General features: G+C 37.8%; 1 protein-coding gene across 1 annotated transcript; it reads left to right on the forward strand.

Moving 5' to 3' along the window:
- The first annotated feature begins 1,592 nt into the window (after positions 1 to 1,592).
- On the forward strand, positions 1,593 to 23,767 carry wnt3a (wingless-type MMTV integration site family, member 3A). Its single transcript, XM_084121128.1, has 4 exons — positions 1,593 to 1,972; positions 14,384 to 14,625; positions 19,684 to 19,949; positions 20,312 to 23,767. The coding sequence occupies exons 1-4, from the start codon at positions 1,899 to 1,901 to the stop codon at positions 20,789 to 20,791; spliced, it is 1,062 nt and encodes a 353-aa protein (XP_083977254.1). The 5' UTR covers positions 1,593 to 1,898; the 3' UTR covers positions 20,792 to 23,767.
- Positions 23,768 to 25,023: the final 1,256 nt, after the last annotated feature.

The raw sequence follows: 25,023 nt of genomic DNA on the forward strand, positions 1-25,023 counted from the left end.
CCACTAGAGGGCATAGGTTGGTCAGGTCAGATGTTCACAGAAACACAGAGGAGTGACAGATTTGACAGGACTGAAAGCTTAGACATAAATCCTCTAAATAGTCCCCTCATATGTATATATATATATAGTTTAGGTACTGAGACAAAACATTTGCTTCTCTTTAAATACTCTGCTGAGCAACATGAATGAAGTGAGATTGTGTTTGCCACCATCGAGTTTGCTGCAGCTCATTGCCACTAGATGGAGACATGTGAAACAGAAATGTCAATCCGGTTTCAGTCCTGTAGCCTACATACAAAGAGCGCATAAAAAAAATAAAAAAAAATGAATGAAGATAGCCTTTTATTCAAGTAAAAAACACAAGTAAATGTAATAAATGTTTGAACAGAATCGAATGTGAAGATGGTATAATTATAGTGTTTTTTAATCAATATATTGTGAACACGAAATAATGAATTAATTTGAAATGTAAAGTCTCGTGACTGTATAGATCAAAGGCAGGTCGATACAGCCATGCAATCACCTTTCATAACATGACAATGATATAAGTTTATACGACCTTTGAGGAAATTTGGGCCTATAAGGTCATTTGTTATTTCGTTATTGTAGTTTCCTATTATGTTACAAGAGAAATGTGCAGTTTTATGTAACAGTTGATCTATTGTTATTTAACAGTTAATAGTCGGAAAGAATTCTCTGATTAGATCTGCAAGTTAGTTATTATATTTTAAGACTTTATAATGAGGGAGAACGAAAGATTCATTAATTCATTCATCAACATTTCCTATATAGCCTACTCTACTTGATTTGAGCTTATCCTTTAGATCTATAGATAAATCTCTGTAAAGGACCTGTTCCACCACAAACCGCATTTGATCAGGTGTGTAGGATCAATGAATATGAATACACAGGATGAATACACTTCCAGTCGTAAAAACAACACGTGAAAGAAATACTGCAACCGCTTAAAAGAAAGTTTCCGATTTGGGAAATGCGACATTGAAAAAATGCCCTATATTAGGCTATAGCATAATATAGGCAGGCCTATATAAATTTTCCCCTTCATATTATCATCATTACGATTAACAATTGTTAAAAACTTTAATAATTCCATGATCTTAGTATAAGGAAAACGTACAGTTTTTAGTTTTAACCCGAGTATTATTTTCCATTTTTTTTAAATGTTTTAATTGGATTTGATATTCGAATTGGAAAGAAAACACCTGATATAGCCTATTTACGGCTTATCTTCAGCTGGGCATTTGATTTGTGTAGATGTAGCATTTATAGCCTACATTAAACATTTATAAAATAAAATAAAAATTAAATTAAAAGAAAATATATTAAATCGAATAATTTGAACAGAGCGAAAAAAAGCAATATGCTATAGGACAGCAAGAAAAACGAACACGAGGCAAGCGAGCAATTCACACGTTTTTCATTTTTGCATATGAGGGGCTTTAAATCGGGGGGTGAAATCCGGACAGGTTGTTATAGCTACCCAATCCACAGGGGTCCCCCCACCCACCCGTAGACAACCTTATATATATAACACAGAAAGCCTTGCATGTCCCAATAACTATTAAAACAGTGAGTGTCCTGAGCATTGCGGTTCAGGCTGACTGAGTGACTCTATCATCAGAATTTCGCCCGTGGCAAAAGCCTGTGATTGGGTCCGAATGAAAAGCCGCTCTCAACTTTAATATGTGCCTCATGAACGCGCACAGAAGAAGGCTGTAGGATTATCGGAGAGAAATATCGCTCATAATCATCTCGTGTTCTCTTATTGACACACGCGGGCGAGTGTGTATGCGTGTGTGTATGTGTGTGTGCGTGTGTGTGTGTGTGCGTGCGTGCGTGTGTGCGTGCGTGTCTGTTTAAGCCTAACTTTTTAAAGGATGATATATCTTGGATATTTCCTGTTTCTTTTTTGTGGGCTCACGCGTGTCATGGCAAGCTACCCGATATGGTGGTAAGTTTTATTACCTTTTTAACCTTTCTATGTGAAATACAATGAGTTTGCTAGTCTAGAAAGGGTAAATGACAAGCTTTCAACTTGACAATGATTTGGGGATTGAAAATGTCCGTGACGTCAGCTGAACTGGTGATGATATGATGATAGATTACGCGATGTCTATCTATCTATCTATCTATCTATCTATCTATCTATCTATCTATCTATCTATCTATCTATCTATCTATCTATCTATCTATGTCTGTCTGTCTGTCTGTCGTGCACCTGTTAATAGTTTGGAGTAAGCTACTGTAAGTAAATTGTTGGATCAACTTTTATCAACATTGACCTATGAGAAATGTGTAACAACTCATGTTTAATTTGTTTGTTAAAATGTGCAATTGATTTATTGAAAGAGTGAGTAGCCTATAGGCTAATTTGTTTTCAACTATTAAAAAGTTTAAAAAATGAAAATAAATTCTCAGTGATTCAGATGTCGTCTTTTTGCCACTAATAGCCTATCTTTTATGACAGGCTGGAACTTCTCCAATAGAGGACTTAAAAGTGCGTTGTCTTTAAATAAATAAAACCTAAGCATGGAACTCATTGTAGCCTACTAGTGTAGTTGTAAAAGATCAATGCTGTTAGTGTAGCTGTTCAGTTTGTTTCGCAGAGATACACTTAATCTGAATTTAAATTAGGCCTATAACATTTTCAACATTGGATTTTAGTTGTTGTATTTTTATTAACATTATTTCATTGGCAATTGAACGCTTAGTTGTTGTAATTTAAATAAAACACCTGTAGTAATAATAAAATAAATAGGCAATTGTAACTGAGAAGGTTGGAAAATTATTTATTGTTAAGAATATGCAGAATTGCGTAATCATTTGAGACTATATTTAAAAGAATTTAACAGAAGGTATTTCCCATGAAATATAACTAAATGTATGTACAAAAAATTCACACATAAGTCATAACTTCATACCTGACAGAAACATTCAAGGTGTTTTCTTGAACAGATTTCACTCGTAGGCCTAAAAGATCATTGTTTCAGGGAGGCAAGACAATAAAGCAGAGTTTTCTCAGTGGTTGTAAAAGCTGTAATTGAGTAGGTCATTAGTCACAGTCCAGACCACTCTTTTTGTTAATTGTTGTCTGTCTGACCCTCTTGAGATTTTAAAAGCCGTGCTTTCCTTCTCATTCACAATGCCAATTCAGAGAACAGCATCCAGCAACTTCTGTTGCTTATAATGAGTAGCCAACCCTTGTGAAAAAGAAGTACACTTCATTGTATTGAAAGTGCACTTGTCTTGTACTTCAAAACTTGACAGTATATAGCCTATTTTTTTTAAAACTGCACTTGCACATAATATATTTTTAATGAAATAAGGTCTCTTAGGTGGACTTAAAGAGAGTTTCTTAACACAATTCCCTTTTAAAAAGTGCACTTTGTATTAAAGTCAAATGAAAACTTTTAATTTAAAGAACTCGTTATGTTTAGAGAAGTACACTTATTTCATTGTGTTTACTAACATGCTAAAGCACATGTAAAGCACTTTCTTATAATGTTAATTGTTGTGTAGTTATCAAATAACTTTAGTTATTGGAGATTACATTTCAAGTTATTCATGTTTTAACAGAAATTACATTAAAGCATAAATGCTTGTCCATTCAACTCTTTTACACTTTAACCAAATTTCAAAGACAATAGAAGTAATTATGGAATTACATATAAAGGTGTAATAATAATAATAATTATATTGAACTTTATTTTATAAAGCGCCTTTAAAAGCAGCTTCTCAAAGCGCTGTACACAATATGAGCAATACAATTGTGTGTACTTAACTCCCGTACTCAAGTGGGTCAAAACACTCTTTTTATAGTTTTATAGTTTTATAGTTATAGGGTAAGTTTTGCTGCCTCATTTTATTTCAAATTTGCTTTTGGCTGAATGTGAACCCATTTCTCTTGGTTAAAACAATCAGCTTCGGACATAAATAAGGTATGAATAAAGTCATTGAAGTTTGTTGGATTTTATGTAGACAGATTGTTCTTTTAAGAATCAAGTGCAATAAGTCACAGAGTTTCGGTTTCCCGTAACAGAAGGGACATGCGTGAAAACGTACTGAAATCATTGGGCAATTTACCTCAGCAGGGTGGCCTGCGGTTCTCCAGCTGAGAGAGTTATGTATATGTGATATCAACCTGCCGCAGGACTGCTCATGTCCATGCAGGGGAGACCTTAAAAGTATTGGTATACAAAAGCATATCTATACTAATAACCAGCTAATACTTATATATATATATATATATATATATATATATATATATACTGTATATATATATATAATCTATACTTATACCAGCTAATAACATCTAACCCATAACCTAATGTTACATCGGCCGCTATGAAGGAGGTTTTTGACGTGGATCAGGTATAGAGACCAGGTTCATGGCTTCCTTCTTCTCCTTATGAGATGGTGTTGCCTGACTGCACCCTAAACACCACCCCCCGCACTCCACCTTAAAAGATAAATACCTGGAGGTGAAAGCTTGCCGCACATTCCTTCTCCCAAACACTTCTCTCTTGATGTCAAAGTCGGCTCTGTGGCCCCGGGGCCTACAAGTAAAGTGGTAATTCAGAGGTGCACTTGCTTGGGCTTGCTGAAATATGCATTAAAACCTAGACTGGATACACTTCAGATGAAAAGTGAGCAAATATATCTAAGACTCCAGAGCAAATGGATATGTTCATTTCTGTCCTTTTGTCTTTTAATTACCTGGCTTTAAGAGATTTGGGGGATGTAAAGACAATACTGTTCTTCCGGGGTGGAGGCAGGATGTCAGTTTGGTCATACTTTCATTTGGTATATCACAAAAAAATATGACAACTTTACACAAGCACATAGTTCAAAGAATGCTATGAGTTCCACAGACCTGATGCAAATTAGGACAACCCTATAGATGCTTGTGTTGCATTTGATTGATAATATCTACAGATCATTGTTTAAGAAATACCAGCAATCCAATCTCAGTGCAGCGATACATTAACAATGAATCCGGTTTGCCCAGTGAGCTAAGACACTCCGATCTCTTTTGTGTTGGTTTGAGTTCTTCGTTCTTACTAAATGATGATCTCAATATCATGAGCTACAACACATGACCGAGGCAGACACACGCCCAAGACAGCTGAGCATGAGGACATGTCATTGAAACACCTGTTCACCTCACTCAGCGTTGGTGACGTCTCAAATTTATCAGCTTCTGGCAAAGTACAATAACAAAGTACGAGGTGGTGATTCTAGCCGTCAACAGAGCCTATTAATTATCACTTTAGTCTTGACTGCAGTATACCTGAGGGCTGTCCACGCATGATGGAGCCCACAAACAGTTTGCCAGCTTTAAAAAAAAAAAAGAGAAGAAGATAGTTCTAGCTGTAAAAATGATTGGATGATCCATAATTGAAACTGTCAGTGCATGCACACCTGTGGCATCATATTGAATTCTATAAGTTGCTTGGCAACAGTTAGCCTAATGAGCTAATATTACTCACTTTTCGTCACTTTAAGTCACTTTTCATTGGTTAAGGAAAACACTTAATCAAGACTTACCGCTGGTGAAATGATTGTAACAGCCTCTTTTTGCCTTTGTAATGAAACCTCTCAAGAATATGTCCAGTTCAAAATAAAGAAATAAGAAATAATGAATCTCATTTAAAGCTCATTTGAAACTGTGAATCTCTTTCTGATTACAGTGAAAAAACAATGATTTGTTGTAATGATTTGTTGTACTACATTACAACATCATCATGATTTGTTGTATACATAATTTATGCTGATTTAAATGAAACATTGTGGATTACAGTGTAGTTTTTTTTTTTTTTTTTCATGTACAATACAGTACAAAAAAAGTACAGAAAAACCCTCAAAAGTAGAATGCATTTATAATAAGACAGATTAGGGGAAGGGGTGTGAAATGTGCTTAATTGCCACAAAAATAATGTCACATTTGCATTGTAAAACAATGCAAAAAAAAAAGAAAAAAAAGTAACATGCCTGAAATAGGCTTAAATGAGGGAATTTATTATTATCATTTTATTTTGGGGTTAAATGCAACCAGTGGATATTTTTGTGCAATTTATCTTATTGTTCTAGTGATTTGCAGTCATTTGGCAGAGCCAGGATATTTTCATAGGGGTGGCACAGAAATGTCAACATCAATTCAACATTAAAATAAATTTAACTACAAAGCACTTGTCTGTTTTAGTGCCTACAACTCAACTGAACACAATTAATTGTACTTGATTGCAACTGAGAGAGATGGAATATATTAAATAGTACTGTGTGAATTTGACCATTTTTGTTTTATTCAAAAATGACATCTTTTTTTGCAGAACTGCTTTATAGATGAAATTAACTAATTTAATAATTGATTTTCTTTACTGACTTTACCTGAACAACAGCCGAAAATGCATAATTTTCCTGTTATCACTGTAAAGCTGCTTTGAAACAATTGTATAAATAAAGGTGACTTGACTTCACCTCCAGGCATATTAATAGAAAAGAAGCTCATACTACAGTTAAAGCTCAACTTGCTCAGTCAGCTTGGTTCTGGTTCTCAACACCCCCATGAGCTTGTTTTCTATCATTGCATCCTCATGGATGAGATGCAGATAGCTACATCGTTCAAAGATTAGTCAGCCTTTATTAGTCAGCATATATTGAAGAATATATAGCAAATGAACTCTTCAATAACTCTGGGTTAGGGTTTCAAAAACATGAAACTGAAAAATAAAACATTCTCAGTGCAAGAAAAGGAAAAAATATGGATCACACTTTATATTAGGTGTCTTTACTATGTACTTGTACAAAAAAAAAAAAAAATGTTTGGTACAATGTACTTATTTGTGTTCATATTGTATTGCAAAACACTTTTGCTGCTATTGCGGTGAGATACGGGTACGGCTAGAAACAGGTTTGGTGGTATGGGTAGGTTTAAGGGTGGGTTAAGGTGTAAGGGAAGGGTCAATAGTGTAATCACAAAAATGAATTACAGATGTAATTACATTCATGTATGTTGATATCAAATGATTAATCTACATGATCATTAGTCATTAGTACATAGTAGCTAAAGACACTTAATATAAAGTGGGATAAAATACCCATGTGCAAGAAAGAGAATATGACAGCAGCCGACAGGACATAAATGCCAGAATGTAAATTTAGTAATTTTATGCACACTCAAATGTATTCCATTTTTGTACCAACTGTACCAACTAACGCAAAATCGGCACCTATTTTTGAGTATAAATGCACAGTGCTCGCATTTATTTGTGCATTAAATTACAGTTAAAATGTACATATAAATGTGTACCTTTATACTTATCATAAATTGACTTTAATAAACTTTAATAAATGATTTAGTCATTATATTCACCTGTTGTACATCAATTAGCTCAACCAATGTGACACAATAGTGTGTCTGACCAGTTGTGTGAGCCCGCAACATCGTGTTAAGTGGAGTTCAAGGGCTCGTGGTGGATGTGTTCGCTATGGTTGCTGGAACATTTTTCAGACTGTTGGAGGCGTTTGTGGATATTACTCCCCTGTTTCTCCATTTTCATGTAAAAAATACAGTAGAAAAAAAAAGTAATATGCATTCATAATAAGAAGAAGTAGGGGAGGGGGTGTGGAATGTGCTTACTTTTTACAAAAATAATGTTCCACCAACATGGCTGGTGTCTGGTTCCACCAAGCCCTGAACTTTCCCCGCTATTTCCGTCCAGTCCTGTATCTCCTGTGATCCCTCCCAGCCTCCCTCTCCCTCTTCCTTTAACTGTCGTTTCCTCAGCCCCACCTCCTCTGTATTCTGTAATACTCTGCACAGTATTGTGTGGATCTGCCACAGGACTTCAGGCCACCAGCTCCGCCTAGTCCAGAAGATTCCCTAGCTCTGCCTCCAGCATCAGTACCTATCACTCCACCGTGGCCTGTCAACCTGTCGGCTCCACCTTGGCTCCTCCCTCCCTCGGCTCCATCGGAAACCATCATCCGTTCGACTCCACCGGGCTCCCTCGTCCCACAGGCTTGGTCAGATGTCATCTTCGGTTCAGTCTGGCTCCGTCTTCTTCCTCAGTCCCACTGGTTCCACCTCAGTCTTCAGGTTCCCATGTTCCACCTCGGAAGCTCGTCGCTGCGGTCTCCAGTGCCAGCAGTCTCGCGTGGACGTGTGTCAGCTCCTCCTGGGTCTCCATCTCTAGTGGCCGTCCCCAGGGTGGTCCCCAGAACCTTCGACTCTACCCTGGGGCCTCCGACATTCCTTGTCCGTTCTCGTTTATGTTACGTTGTGTGTAGTTTGGATATCTCCCTATTCTCCTGAATGTTGTCATTAAAAGAGAGTATTTTGAATCTCTTTCGTCTTCGTTTACACACCTGCACAGCCTTTTTACACACGCTACCCATGACAATATTGTGATCTCACATAGCCTTTTATTTTATTATAGAGACATGTTCTTAAATATTTACATTTATGCATTTAGCAGCACTTTAATCCAAACCATCTTACATTGCATTCAAGGTGTACATTAGATCAGTTCATGCATTCCCTGGGAGTCGAACCAATCTCAGCGACGCTCTACTGTTTGAGCTACAGGAATACGATACATATATAACAATTACATACATGCATGCAAAGTTTTGACACTGCTTTAATCATTTCCACCTTTTAATCGTGTTGTATTAACCCAACTTCTCCTTCCTCTTGTACAACTACTGTTCGCTGTTCACCGTTCATCTTCTGAAGCTCCTTTGGCACCTGTGCTTATTTCCGTGTTCGCTTGACTTGCTCCTGGCACTGTGAAGTTGGTGCACGTGTCTGAAAGGTCTCTCATGTTTTATGGTTAAAAAAGGATAGTTCTAGATCTAAATAAACTCAATTCTTGCCAAGAAAAAGAAACAGAAATGCCAGATGTGTTGGTGTGGCCAAGCTTTGTTCAATGGTGGCCCCCTAGTTCCACCCTTGGGTAGCTCTGAAGTTGGTTGTGTATTTGTATGCTTGTAAAAGAAATGCATGTAAGAGTGTGAGACAGACAGGGTGGGCGGGGGGGACGTAAACGTCCCATGCCATTGGTTTGAGAGGCTACTTGGCCCCTGAGGCGAAGGACTGACAAAGGCTAAAAAAAGGTCAAATTGTAATAGGAGTTACTTAGTGAACAAATCCTCATAGTTTCGCTACACCCTGCTAGATGAGGTTAGGATCTTCTCTCGAGACAGTTTCTCTCAAGTTCCCTCTTGTTTTGTGCTCTCTTAGTCTTTAAAGTAAAATTCAGATTAAGCTCCTCTCTAAGAAAGATGTAAAAACGCCTGACTCATAGCAAAATAATGCTAGGGATCAACTTATACAAAGCATAGCCTATTGAAGTCAGTTTGGACTAGAGCGGTAATAGAAATGACATCAAAGAGTACACCATGCCGCAGAATAACAAGGAAGTTGTTAGCTGCCTAGCAATGACTAGTATGTGTACTTCTTTAGTTCACATTTCTCGAGCATGATTGCACAAGTACTTTTTGTACTCTTTTACAAAGTTCCAATTAATGAACTACAGTGACATACAATGAAATTAGTGATTTGCTTTAGGCCAACATGGTTGATCAAAGTCACCATTCATTTCCTTTACAGCCAGAGATCCATAACTTCCCCCCAGAACAATGGAAGAGAGGAAGTGATGTGGAATGCAGCAGGTATAGGAACTGGTTGGTGGCACATCAGCTGATGAGGGAGTGGCGTAGTCTTTGTCATTGAGAGAGCCCTTCAGGTCTAATCACTACAGGTCAGGGGTCACTGAGGGGACCACTTGTTGTGATTAGTAATCAGCTCATAACACAGGTCAACACACACAGCTAATTGAGACTGCTCACACCTTTACAGACAGGTCCCTTTCATTAGTCAAGCATTTGTCAAATTTCAAGCAAATAAATATGTTAATATTTAATATCCAAAATGTTTAAACATAAATGTTTTGCATACTTTTTTGTCATTTGTCATTTTTGTAGAGGTGTTCAGCGAAGTCAACTTTTGTTTCTGTTTCAAAGATGAAATTGTTTTTATCTGTTTCTGTATGCGGATAAAAACGGGTGGGTGGTGCTTTAACCGGATGTGTGTCCAAACTACATTGCCCGACAAAAAAAAACAAGTCGCGGTTTGGATTTAAATAAACAAATGCTTAAGAGTTGTAAAAATTGATGTACATCATATTAATTTCGATCAAGAGGTGTATCAATATTTTGTCAATATCTTGTAAATACACTCTGTAAAGTAACATCCCAAAGACTTTCAATGAATTTAAGATCTGGACTCAGAGGAGCAGATTCATGTGTGAAAATTATTCTTCATGCTCCTCACAGCCATTCTTGCACAGTTTGAGCCTGACGAATCTTGACATTGTCATTCTGGAATATGGCCATGATGTGTCTTCATACATAGTTGTTTAAAAAATGAAAAGCTACACACTCCATCAATTAGGGTTAGAAGAACTGTTGCCAAACATATAACATGCTATAAACAGAATAATCAATGCAATAATGATCCAATCAATCCAATCAAATTTAAATCCATACAGCACCTTTTTTTTGTCCGCTGTCCCACCAGCGGACAGGCGGGACATGCTCCCAACACTTTTTGCCACTTTGCAATTTTGTCTCCACCACTTTTTGCAATCCATCGAAAAATATCTTGTAGAATCCATCTACAACACACTTGCGTGAAGGTGTGAAAACTGACACTGAGGATGTCTGAATACGTACACCTTAATGAATGAGGCTTCTGCTTATGTATTTCTGTGCATCTAACGTTTTTAGCGCTGCCTTTACAGGAAATCAGCATGCAATGTGTCTGTTTGCAGCGACAACTTCAAATGCTCGGTGCTGCACATCAGAAACTGCTGCGCTCATTTTCATTCATAGAGGTTGCACTCATTTACTATCCACACTCACTATTGCATTGTAATTTTTAGTTGTTTATCTAAAATACCATGCTGCCATCTGGTTCACCTGTTCTCCAGAAAGAACAACACTGAAGAAAAAAAAAAAAAACAATAAGTGAAATTTACTTAATTTTTCTTTTGCAAGTCAAATCTACTTAACTAAGTTAAGTAAAATTAACAAATAAAATAAGTACTTAGCTTGGCAGTTAAAGTTTGCTTACTTTGCAATACTCTGTTTCAAGTACATTTTACTCAAACAATATAACACTGAATGAAGCCATGAGTGTGTATGCTTTACTTGGAACATCTAAGTAAATAATACAGTAGATATTCTGTAGACAGTATATCTACATAATGATTTGTTGAATTTAATCAATTTTTTTTATCGTAAGTGGTTGCACACAATTGATTTTAGCTACATTTAAACAAATGCATTAAGTTGAACTCAAATTGATTAAGTTCAACTTAATGCATTTGTTTAAATGTAGCTAAAATCAATTGTGTGCAACCACTTACGATAATTTTTTTTTTATTAAATTCAACGAATAATTTTTTTCAGTGCACCTGAACACAGAGATATCAATACTTGGTACACAATACACAATAACGGTGACATTCGTCTGAACATTTTTGATTATGAATGTGTCATTTTTAGTACTAGAAAATGAACTCCAGATGTCATAAAACAGCAAGTAACTAAACTTAACAACTAAAGCAATAAAACTGTGTAATTTCAGATGAAAAACAGTGAAAAATGCAACTTTATTAAAGGCATAGTTCACCCAGAAATAAAAATTATCTCATTAATTACTCACCCTTATGTCATTCCAAACCCGTAAGACTTTTGTTCATCGTCTGAACATAAATGAACATCTTTTTTATGAAATCTGAGAACTTTCTGGACACTCTATAGACATCTCCACTTTGACGCTTCAAAAAACCACATGAATTGATCAGTTTAAGTCCAAATTTTCTGAAGAGACTCGATTGCCTTATATGATGAACAGATTTAATTTAGGCTTTTATTCACATTTAAACAATGATCAGCGAACATAAATGGAAGATAATAATTACTGCCTTAATTATTAATTCCCCAGTGCATGATGGGAACACTGGTATCAAAAAGTTGGGTATGTTTTACTTAATTTTACAACATTGATATTTACACTTTAATTAAGTACTAATATAGAATTTACTTTTTAATTTTTTTATTCTTGCCTGAACTAAATTATTCAGGTAGAAATTAAATTTGTTTATTCTATAGTTAGAGACAACTGTTGGATACGGCTTGTTTTAAAGGGATTTTCTGATTTCTGAAATCTTCAAAAGTGTTGTAATAAGTCTTTTTCTTAACATGAGTTGTTAGCACATCGAATGCAGTAATTCAAGTAAAATCGTGTATTTTTTAATTATTTTTTTCATAATTAGGGTAGAGTTAGGATACATTGTTATATTTGAAATTGATGACATAACCTGGAAACATAACCCTGAAAGTCACCTTTATTTACATAACACTTTTTACAATACAGATTGTTTCAAAGCAGCTTCACAGTGATAACAGGAAAATAATGCAACAAAGTTTGTTTCTAGAAGAAAATAGTGTCATAGTCCAGCTTAAGTAAGTTCAGTGATGGTTCATTTTTGTTGTAAAATAGTTATTAATTTAGTTAATTTATATATATAGCCCCTATGGAGAAAACCGTGATGTCATCGTCCAGATCAGTTCAGTTCTCAGATAATGTTGGAAACAGTAGCAATGCACCAATAGTACTGACAGCTGACAAACTTTCCACAACATTGCAATGGAAACTCTGAATTGTAAGTGAAAAACATGTCAGCACATGTCACATCTGAGCCGTGTGTCATCAAAGAATGGTCGAGTTCAAACTATCCTCTGATGCTCAGCCAGACCAGTGCACACTGTGTCATTACAGGAAGCCACAGACCTATTTCACTTTTGGACAGTTTAAGGATGTCGGTGGCCCTTAATGACAAGGTGCCTGTCGCGCACTGTGAATCCTTAATCAGTATACTACTCCTGTCTCAGCTGGCTCTTTTATGTTTGTTTACCACTTAGCAATGTGTTATGGCTTTATCTGAACCCCTCCCACAAAGCAAAAGATCTTCAATGCCTTTGACAGGTTCAAACAATACAAGCCACAGTAGTTCTTACTGCGAAATGTTTTGAACTGCTGTGGTACATATACAACGCAAAGTGTCAATGCCAATTGATCTCCTCCTTTTGGGTCCTTGAGTCCACACACGTTACACTTTGATCTTATAATTGTTCTAATTACACTGTTTTTGGCTATTTCAGCCAACCTTGTAGATGATACACCCGTTATAATGCTGTAAGCATGTGTAGTTAGTAAAGAAGGGTCTGTGTTTTAAGCTAATTTTAAATTAAATTCCATCTGGAATATGAGCATCAAATGTTCCGGTTTGGATGTAGGACCGCAGCATTGAATGCTTGTGTACTGACAGGCTACTTAACTAGCCAAACCAGAGAGAATACCTGGGTAAACCATCTCAACCAGACACATTCGTGCTAAACAGGTCAATCCATCAGCAAACCACCATGAAGAGGCTGACTAGCCTTTCTGTTCTAATTTGGTCTTTTCAGTAGGGATATTCATTCATTCTGCACTTTATCTCTAGCCTGACTACGTCAGACTTCGTACTTCCGCTCAATTTCATTTCGCTTCTGTACTCAGTCTGAGACAGCGTCAGAGCTTTCCGTTTTTCTCCGGCCTGAAAACAGCCGGCCAATCAACGAACAGAGGGCGGGCTGAGAGCCGTGACGTAGACGCTGATTGTACCGTGGATGCGTAGATTTACTTCACATAATCTGCAAAAGTCGTTCACAGCCATGACTCCGGTATTTCGCTCGATGGTTTTGTTTTCGCATCATACATGTGTTTACAGTGGAAGTTCGATGCGGCTGAGCCGGCGCATAACACACGCCATAACCAAACGTTATGTGATTGGCTTACGGGTAACCAATGATTTTAAGCTTGAGACTAGCGCCCCCCGCGAGAAAGAAAACGCTTTTCTATTACGGAACTCCAGACTCTCTCTACGAAGCAAAGCGAAGTAGCAGAGTCTGGTATTACCAGGCTACTTTATCTCTAGATAAAGAGATAAAGTATAGAAGCATAGAAGCTACTAGATTTGTTTCAAATCTGCGCATTTTGTCGGTAATCAAGACAACATTCATAAATTAGATAGCAATGAAGTTTAGCAAAGAAAAAAGCAAGAGAAAGCAAGAAAAAAGACAGTTGCACTCAATTTTCCAAGGAGGTTTGCGGTTGGAGTCATGGTTAGTACAAAGTTATTAGTAAGTTAGTAAGTACATAGTATGCACATAACAGGACTGTAAAAATTAAGTTCTAACCAAAATCTGGTTTGTACTAGTCAGTTGCTCACCTCCATGTTTTCCTCGGCAGGTCTTTGGCGGTGGGACACCAGTACACTTCTTTGGGTACCCAGCCCATCATGTGCAGCTCAATTCCTGGTCTGGTGCCCAAACAGCTCCGCTTCTGCCGCAACTATGTGGAAATCATGCCTAGTGTGGCAGAGGGGGTGAAAATCGGCATCCAAGAGTGTCAGCATCAGTTCCGTGGCCGCAGATGGAATTGCACTACTATCAATGATAACCTGGCCATCTTCGGACCAGTGCTGGATAAAGGTAGGAAAACGAGAAGAGAATCCATGGGAATGAATGGGAATTAGAGATAGTTGAAGAAGATCAGGAATTGCCACTGGTAACAACCATACCCAAATATATACAGGACGTTTTCACTGTTTTGCAATGGTAGTCAACCGATATGGGTTTATTAATCAGTCTATACTATGCAATATTAATTATAAAACAGATTGTTCCAAATATACATATGCTGCTTTTAAATGTTTTGGCTGATTCTTATAGATGTAAAAAAAAAAAAATCGCTAATGAATTTCAAAAAGCCACAGTTTCTACATTTTTAGAGCAGGAATGTGATCAGCCTTTATCCATCCCATAATGAAAATCATATTTCACTCTGTGTTTCTTTGTATTCAGTGGCTATGTAACATTATGGCTTCTCAATTACAACAAAACTCCCTGTTTGCACACAGCTCTGATTGCTGAGATTACTCTGTTGTTCTGTGCACATTATTTATTTGCTGCTCTCTAATCCCACTCTCAATGGGCATTAGTCAGGTGCACTGGACTATGACCGTTTGTACAGATGTAGTGATGCACGCGTGTAAAGTGGGTGGGACATGTTTTGTTTGTTTCTGTCGAAGGGAATCCCCACATTTCTCATTGCGTTTGTCCCGGCACAGTAAAAGTAATGCATCTCCCAGCAGCAACACACTGACGCTCCTTAAAGGCACTTCAGAAGTCTCTCACTGTGTGTGTAACACGCACACATTAACAGACATACTTCACCGCTCAAATGGATTACATTGCCAGCTTGTGTGTTTGTCTAAGGTGAAGTTATGAATGTGTTGTTTTGGTCTTTAATCAGTTGGGATTCTTGTCTGAGGCACAAGTCTGTGCATAACACATAGTTTAGGGTTATGTAGATTTGAGGTGGCATTTTCAGCAAAAATCCCAAATCAACTATTTTGCTAAGGTAAGCATTATTGCTATGCTATTGATCACAGATTATACAACTGTAACTTGACAAGGTACTCATAAATATTGAAGTAAACTACAGTTCAAACTATTTGGTGAGTTTGAGGTTAATAAAACTATTAAGTGATTTATTTATTCTTTTTTTATATATAACTTCAGTGAAATCAGTGATAAATAGCCACATTTAAGTAAATATAACATTGCTATTAAAATGATTGTACAATAGGAATATTTTGATTTTACCACTATAAAAAAACAGACACAAAATATTTCAGTAAAATGGATTGAACCTTTTTTTTAAAAAAACTGGTTTAAAAACAAACTGCTTCACTTAAGCAAATCAGACTTCCCAGTGAGAAAAGGGGTATTTTAGGCCAGTTTTGGGGTTTTATTGTTATAACCGCTTCACTTGTCTTAAAGCTGTGTGTGAAATACCATATAACAAAATAGCAATGTAATATTATGTCACATAACACCATCACACTTTGTAGAAGTAGCTTGTGGAGTAGCTACAGGAAAATTTACTCTGTTTTTAAAACAGCTGAGCTACTGTAAGAATATAGTTAGGTTTTCAATTCGTAATTTCAATTCAATTGCTCTGGAATATCTAGATTTTGAAAAAAGTAGAGATGTGTTTAATAGGCTTTTGGCTACCTGTTGCTGCTTTTATTCCCAACTGTTATATCAGTTCCCCTCTCATTGTCCTAGAGAAACGAGGGGTCAGGGTACAAGGGGCCAAAGCCCATCGAGGAGCCGCAGTTGGGATGAACCGGCTACGGTGGAAGGCGGTGTCAGCTGAGCCAATTGCTTTTAATAAACTCTCAAGCAATTGTTACATTGATGGAGAGGGCTTGAGCCCAAGCGGGTCACTGATGATGGGAGGACTGCTCAGGTCTTCTCCATTGTAGTGTTAATAGCCACTCTATATCCCCTGCAGTTCCCCCTCCTCCGGTCTAAATTGAAGGGGAGATTGGTCTGGGACAGGGGTGATGGAGGTTTAAACCAGGTCAGTCATCGGGGTCCAGGGGTGGCTTTAGTAAATCATTTTGATTGGATTAAAGCTTCTGAAGCTCTTAATAATGTGAGAGGTCAAAGCGGGCAGATTAAGTGCTTTGTTGGGGGCGGTTTAAGGACCGCGTCGAAGCTCAGAAGCTTTTCATAGAGCTTAAAGAAGAGCACCTCTCACTTTCGCTCCTTTGTGACTAACACTGTCACTTTTGCAGAGCTAGTGCTATTGTGTGGTGGTGTTAATGTCTGCGGTGCAGACGGATATGTGCCGGTTTCCTCCTCTGTTTTGTGCTGGGCTGAATGGAGTGCTGATCTTTAATAGGTCTTCAGTGGCTTGTTACTGACAATCACACAACTGTCTGAGATCTGCTCTGGTACTTTCAGCAGACATGTTTTTTCAGCATTTGAGGTGATAGCAGAGAAATGTACTTTCTCCAATGAAATAACAGTCTGGCCCTGTATGGCTATCAGAAAATGTTTAAGCATCCCGATCACTGGCTCAACTTATGACATGATTTAGGGCGGGATCTGTTTGCTTGTTGTTTGGCAGATGAGGGGAGTTTTCTGGAAACCTGTCTGAAATGTTTTTTTTTTTTTGCCCAATTTCAGTGGGGACACAGGAGCAGAAAGTGCACACTTCTCATTTAAAGGCCTTTATTTTTGAAAAATCGGTCTGTTTTGCCACCAAGCTTTGCTTGTTTTTGTATGCCTACTGTATTGCATTGTTCTGCAAAGGTAAACTGCCTCTCCAATCTCAGCCTCATCTCTCTATTTTACAGTGTTGCCCCGGGCTACGTCTGCATCAGCGCTCATTAATTTACATTAACCAAAGTGTCAAAACATGGTCCACTGGAATCCGCTCGCGATGAAAGGAGAGTCAGCGCAGGTGTTCTAGAAGAGTGTGATGAACACACCTTTAGCAGATAACGTTGCCAGTCGCATGCGAGCTGTAACTGGACACCAGAATTAACGTGTTCTTACTGTCACTTGAGATTTCTGTTGTTACTGAAATCAGACAGTTAAACTGAAAAGTGGTTATTTACACACAAATAACTTTGTGGCCTAGTGGCATTTTACGTACATGTACCTCTATATTGTCTTTGTGATATTTGTTCAAAATAGCTTTTCTTAGCAATTTCCTCAGACATTTAACAAGCAATAAAATTGCATCTGGGTGTCAATGAAACCCCTTTTCATTGGAATTCCTTAAGGGCCATCACCACATTGGCCACCACCACAAAGTCAAGTAAAGGAATCCCATGACTTTTAATGCTAACACCCTCATCTAAACCAACTTTGCATGAGGTCAGGCTACCCGGGTTATGACCTCTGCCCTCAGGAGGAGAAACTGTTACAATTTAGGATGTACTGAGAGCACCATGCCTTTCATCAAATGCATGTTTAACTTGTGCATGGGGGAGGTCTGCTCACTGGCATATCATTAACTCTGCCCAAGAAAGAAAGAATGGGGTGTGGCAAACTGAGTTGATGGTGGGACCTTAGCCCCGCCTCCTGCTGGGCCCAACTCACCACACAATATCTAGGCGACCATAAGATTAAGCCAGAGAGAAAGCTCCTTTCACAATTCACACGCCCTTTAGATTGTTTTATTAAACCATTTCAATGGGGATTTCCCCGTCTGCCGACAAGTGGGGTCCAGCCAATGCATAGTTCTCTGTTGCTATGACTTAACTTGGTCCCCACTAATCACTGGCAAGGGCAAATTTCATATAAAATATCGGGGGGCTTTTGTGTGTGTAATTCACCATGACAGTGGCAGCACAATGGGGGATTCAGGATCCCAGCAGGTAACAGGGACCACTTGCCATGTGAGCGTCCAGCAAAGTTAGCCAGAAGGTGGGCAGCAGGGGCCAACTGTTGTCACAAATAATCAGTCTAATCGGGCTTCACCTGCATTCTTTTCTCAGGTAAAGACTCCCTACCTCTCTAAAGTATCTTTATGTCTCCTATTTATCCATTTTTGATCCATTGTTACTCTGGATATTAATCTGCCCCCTCTTTCCCCCAATGCTGTCTCTCCTTTATTCCCCAGATCAGTCTGCCATTTTATTGTCAGACAACCATATTTGACCCACATTTTATTGGCTTCCTGATCATAAAACATAGGCCACTCAGTTAGTTTTAAATTGTAATTTAATGGCCCTTTCAGACCTGGCTATTGGCCCCCAGTCACTGTATGATTTAGTTGATGGATATGGAAGCAGAAGTTGCTAGTTTGAGCAAGAGAAATCAAAGGCATCTGTACTACAGATAAAAACAGCAACTGATATTGATATTTTGTAGTTAAGAACAAAGAAACATTGTTTTGGGTGGTAATTTCAATCGAAACATTCAAAGGCACCAAATCTCTTTGTCATTATAATTAGCATTAAGGAATAAGAAAGACTTGTGGCCAGTTTTGCAACATCATTATCTCTAGCCTTGATTTCTCCAACCAGTTGAAACCTGCAACAAAGGAAGACTTGATTCACATCTCCATAGCCGTTTCCTCTCTCCAGCAAGTGCAAGACTGCACAAGACCACAGAGTATTTATCAAAATTACCAACCTCATTAGCTGTCTCTTGGAAAATGCTTTTAAGTTTGTATGGGGCCCTCGTCAGCAAGAATTGTCATAAAATCCCCTGTTAGACAGAATGTTGGATCATCTTTGAGATTATAATCAACCAAAAACTTGCATTGTTCATTCTTCACATTAATTCTGAAAGTAACGCGCTGGGTCTTGTTACCACAATTCGACAGTGAGTCTTAGCTATGAGTAATACGGGTCTATTTCTCCACCTCAGAGTTGCTTAATTGAGTCTTTCTAATTATAGACTTGTCAGCCTTGTATTTACCTTATCTGAAAGGATATGCTTGGTCTTCCCTGACTCATGCCTCAGTAATGCCTCACCTTGTACACAAAGAGACCTGAGTGAACTGCTTTTACCTACAAATTTAACCACATGCTCATAAGATGTTTCATTGAATTGAGTATTTTTATGGGAACAATAATGTCTTGACTAAGAATTTAATCTCCCAATTAACCATAACTTCTCTATAACGTCCTGAGGTGTAACTCATGTAACATTGATTGTTTTCTCTGTACATTTCCATAGCCACCAGAGAATCAGCATTTGTCCATGCAATTGCCTCAGCGGGGGTAGCATTCGCTGTGACGCGGGCTTGCTCCGAGGGCTCTGCCACCATCTGCGGCTGTGACACGCGGAGGAAAGGACCACCAGGCGAGGGCTGGAAGTGGGGTGGCTGCAGTGAGGATGTGGATTTTGGCAGCATGGTATCCCGAGAGTTTGCCGATGCTCGTGAGAATCGGCCAGACGCTCGATCTGCTATGAATCGTCACAACAACGAAGCTGGACGTGTGGTGAGCACTTTTTTCCTGGTTATATTGGCCTGGTCCTAGCAAAACCCTGCTGAAAAGACCAAAATGCTTTTCCTCTCTGTATCAGATTAGTTTATTCAGTTTTCTGGTGGGTTAGTTTATGCTCAGGTTTATATGCTTAGGTTAGTTTATGCTGCTTGCTGGTGAATAAGCATATCCTTTCTGAAAACAAGTCAATTTGAATAATTTACAAATGCCTGGTCATGAAACCAAGGGACTAGCATACAAAACGCCGTTTTTTTTCCCCAGTAGTGTAAAATTGCTAATTGAATTGCTTCTATGGTAAACATATAGCATGCAATACAGTGCTAAGATCTATATTCTGTTTTCCTATTTTTCCCTAGTCAATCACTGACCACATGTACCTGAAATGCAAGTGTCACGGACTTTCGGGCAGCTGTGAGGTGAAAACTTGCTGGTGGTCGCAGCCTGACTTTCGGGTGATAGGCGACTACATGAAGGATAAGTATGACAGCGCTTCAGAAATGGTGGTGGAGAAACATCGGGAATCACGAGGCTGGGTCGAGACCTTACGGCCAAAGTACACCTTCTTCAAGCCCCCTGTTGAAACTGACCTTGTCTACTATGAAAGCTCCCCTAACTTCTGTGAACCCAACCCAGAAACCGGCTCCTTTGGCACCCGTGACCGTATGTGTAACCTGACATCACACGGCATTGATGGCTGCGACTTGCTCTGTTGCGGTCGAGGCCACAACACTCGAACTGAGAAACGCAAGGAGAAATGCCACTGCATCTTCCACTGGTGCTGCTACGTGAGCTGCCAGGAGTGTACGCGAGTTTATGATGTCCACACCTGCAAGTAAGCACCAAACAAAACCAAAACCAGATTGGACCAGATTAGACATTTGGGGTTGTAAACATTCGAGGGCCTTTCGCCGAAACTTGTGGGCTGAGTTGAATTGAGTTTGTGGTTTCACTAATAAGACAATCACAAAAAAGGTACAATGGACAGTAAAGTCATTCTAAAAGACATTTGATAAGAATGCTGTTTAAACAGACAAAAAGATAAAACCATTAATCCTTTATTCTCCACCTGGACCATTGTTGAGGACAAACACGGGCATGTGGCTCAGCTTTGGAAGGGACTAATCGTTTCCAGTCTGATATGGGAGGGGATAAGTGATGGATCAGATTACTAGAGACTCAGGCCTTTGGGACCTTGACCAATTGTGTCTCTTTAAAAAGGGAGAGTTTTTGTCGGCACGTGGCAGCAAACTCAGATGGGAGAACTCTGAAAAACAAATGCAGCATAAACCGAATACCAGGGTTTGCCCATAAGCGCCTCTGAAATATGTTTATAGTTGCATTTTTAACAATAGCCTTACTACTAACACCATTAAAGAAGCTATTTGTGTCTTACTTTAATACATATTTTAAAGTGCATTCCAACATACCTGAATACCAGCAAACAACCAATTAACAAATTCCTTTACAACATGTAATTCACTTTATGTTGTTTCTGTGTGTAAGACCAAACATTGAAATTATTAGGTTGAGTTTATAGTAAGTTACTAACATTAGGTTATGAATGCACCATAGTGAATGTCCATACATTGTATGTCATTGTTTTCTTGATATGATTTTAGAACTCATTGCACATATCAAGTCCTCTTCTAACTAATGTTGTTTAGGCTGCTTTCACACTTGTTTTGATTGCTTGGTCCAAACCAGAGCTTACTTGCTCCCCCTTTTTCCCTGACCTTGCTGGATTGTGTTCACACTGTATTTTTGAATCTGAACCATGGCATGTTTGCGTCATTAATGCAGCAGCTGTTTACCCCTGTTGCTAGTTAACAACTACACGGGAGAAGGCTGCAAAATAGACAGCCAGGCTCAGTTTTGTACTTTGTTTTTTGAATCTTTAACCATCAACACAGAACGACACACCATCAATAGTAGTTCACTTCAATGATTTTGGACAATTGTGTTCATATCACACCACAGACTATAAAGAGTTCGGAAATCAGCGTTCTCGTTGTCCAACTCGTCCAACCAAACCGAACTCTGACGTCAAACTAATCCGGGTGTGCTCCAAACGTACTAGTGTGAAAACACTCAGTTTTCCTCAAAGATCAATACTCTATTAAAGCGAAAACAAAAAGATGTCAGCACTTCTATCTTGAAATGGAGCATGATATTCATTTGCCCTATTTGTATGTGACAGTATTATTAATATTTCACAGACAGAGAGGTTTATGACATTTCAGAATGAATATACAAGGTAATTGTGCCTTTATTCACTAGCTGAAACATTACATGCAGGGTCCAAAATTAACAATCAAATGTGCCATGTGTCAAATGCGGGTAAATAATAATAATTATTTTTATTATTTTCAAAAGAAACTAATGCTAAACAGATATTTTTGTTAATCCACCCACCTTTGACAGGTGGTGAAAAGGTTTCATTATTATTATAATTTTTGTTTGGTAAAAGGTTAATTTTGGACCTTGATTATAGGTTTTGTTTCTGCTATGACAAAATTAATTATTTAGTTTTTATTGACAATTGTAATACTCAAGTATTTTTCACATCTGTCTTTAATAGATATTATATGTGAATCCATGACCAAAATTAATGTTTTTATTATTGTGACTTTACCTACCCAGTTTGAATGTTAGCAGCAGTGCAGAAACTAAATGAACTACTTTCATTTATAATGCTGCTAACTATTTACAGGTTTGTTGTTATATTTATGTGTGATTATGTGCTTGTGGATTTGTTTTTCTCTGTGTAAATCTGCTGTAAGTGTCTTGATGTGTGTATGTAAATGTGTCTGTATATGTGCATGACTCTTTGTTTTCTTCTTTCTGTGAAAGACACTGTGTAAGCATAGTTAACAACTAAAATGTGAAGTTTTCTACTAATGGAATCTTGATAGAGTTTGTATTCGTTAACCAAATAGAGATATTCTAACACTTTTGCGTTTCCTTTTGAACAATAGCTTGTAAAATGTATGTACTGTATGAAAACTGAGATGCATTGAATATTGTGTTATTAAAAGCCACGGTATATTTTGACAAAGTAGCAATCAAAAATGATATACAGCCAACTTTCTGAAGAATATTTTGTGATCATACCTATGGTCTTGTGTGTAAGTATCTGTATCTAATTGTATCTAGTAACCATACCCTGCAATATATTAACTATAAGTCAGTCTAATATCGCAGGGAAATGTGAGAAGGCAGAGATAAAACCCCGGCTTGTAAAATTCTTTTGCAGAAGTTCTTTTCACAGATCTTTCCTCAAAGATGAATGAACTCAAGTTTTCTCTTGCCCATCTCACACTGATTTAATCTCTCATCAATCAGGGATAATTTCAAAGCACATGCCCTATTCAGCACAAAGCTTTATTTAACATTATGATCCGCCCCTAACTACAAAATCAATACTTCTTGTTTTTATGTGTACATCACTGCATCTAAATTTCGATTGTTTGCTTCCACACAGTTCAATTTGTATTCTAAACACGGTCTTAAATTCCAAAGTTTTGTACAGACTAGTTCTGTGTTTATGGATTTCTAAAGTCTGAGGATTTTTTATGATTATTTATTTTACTGTAATGTATATATTAGTAAGAGTATATATTTGCTGACAAAAGATTATTACTTGTGTGGAAAAAATGTTGTTTTGTGTAACAGTTTTACCAGCAACCAGAAACTGTTGTTGCTGCTTTTTTTCACTGACCACATAGGATGCACTGTATGTCCTGCTCTCTGTTATTAGAATTCTAGCTGTTAATGTTATAACCAAATTAAATAAAAATTACAAGCAAATTCTCATTTTTCGTCATTGATTTTTTTATTCAAATTTGTTTTTGCTTCATGGACCCAGATTTGACATTAGACATCAAGTTACATGTCATTGTCAAAGTTTAATATTTCGATTAAGAACAAAGAAACATTGTTTGAAATTGTTTGCAAGAGCAAAAATTATTTAAAATATGCAACTATGACTATAACTATAGCTTTCAACTCATGTCATGATCAAGCTCTGTATTAACATGAGGATAACAGGAAGGGACAATGAGTAGACACAGAATGCTTCTCATTTCTTATGTGCATCCTCGCTTCCTTTCCTTGCATCTTAGCTGCACCCCGTTAGGATGCAAGGGAAGGATACATCTCTGTATCCTCGCTCATGACTCCTCAGGAAGCTTCCTCGCTCCTTGTGGTACAATTAGAGAATTGAAATGTCCTTCAAGATGGCTGAGTCCGATCGGTTTCCAGGTCACAGGCTGGTGGACGGAGGAGCGAGGAAACGAGGAAGCATCAATTTGAGTATTAAGAAGCACCCACAGTGTAACTACGTTTTTCTTGATGTTCTGTATAGTCACTACCAGGGGCGTCGCTATTGGGGGGGAAATTAAAGATGAAGAAAGGAATTTCTAGCTGTTGAAAGTGGATCGAGCATTGTGCTGGATCAAGCACTTGTGGCCAATCAGCAGTGGGAGTCATGTCCACTCATGATGGGAGGAGAGAGAGTGAGCAAGAGGGAGAAAAACTGTAGAAAGAGAGATGGCTGAGAGACATTACAAAAGAGAAAAGGTCAGAGGAATATCACTGGGAAAAGAAGGGTTATGATCAGGCAAGAGCTTTAGGACCTGCGTTAATATTAGAAAAGCTTTCCAGCGCCCGAGAGACCTAAGCGGGAAGACCTGAAAACGGATGCGTTGCACAACGAGGTTGTGTTGTTTCTGCTCCATACGAGTAGCATTGGTTTTGAGTGTGTGCTGCTGGCGACTAACAAACAAACTCTTGCTTGTATAAATTTGTGTACTGTATGTTCATTTAAAGTATTTCATTCAAGTACAATTTTAAGTTTAACAGTAATTACTTTTGTGTTGAAATTTGTCTATAACTACTTTAAGGCTATAGTTAAAGTAGTTATTGTCAAATTGCAACACAAAAGTACTTCAAATCATTTTATATGTATTCACTGTTGGTTTATTAGCTATATACTTCTGGCCTACATTTTAGTTTATGAAAGCATAAATTAAAAGAATTTGATACTCTTAGAAAACTACTAGTTTAATAG

Source organism: Abramis brama, assembly GCF_963993115.1.
Source record: "Abramis brama genome assembly, chromosome: 7".
Lineage (NCBI taxonomy): Eukaryota > Metazoa > Chordata > Actinopteri > Cypriniformes > Leuciscidae > Abramis > Abramis brama.

Excerpts from the sequence above, each read along its gene's own strand:
- wnt3a (XM_084121128.1), top strand. The coding sequence starts at position 1,899 with ATGATATATCTTGGATATTTCCTGTTTCTTTTTTGTGGGCTCACGCGT. Across the intron at positions 1,973-14,383 it reads GCAAGCTACCCGATATGGTG|GTCTTTGGCGGTGGGACACC; the intron begins GTAAGTTTTATT and ends TTTCCTCGGCAG. Across the intron at positions 19,950-20,311 it reads ACAACGAAGCTGGACGTGTG|TCAATCACTGACCACATGTA; the intron begins GTGAGCACTTTT and ends ATTTTTCCCTAG.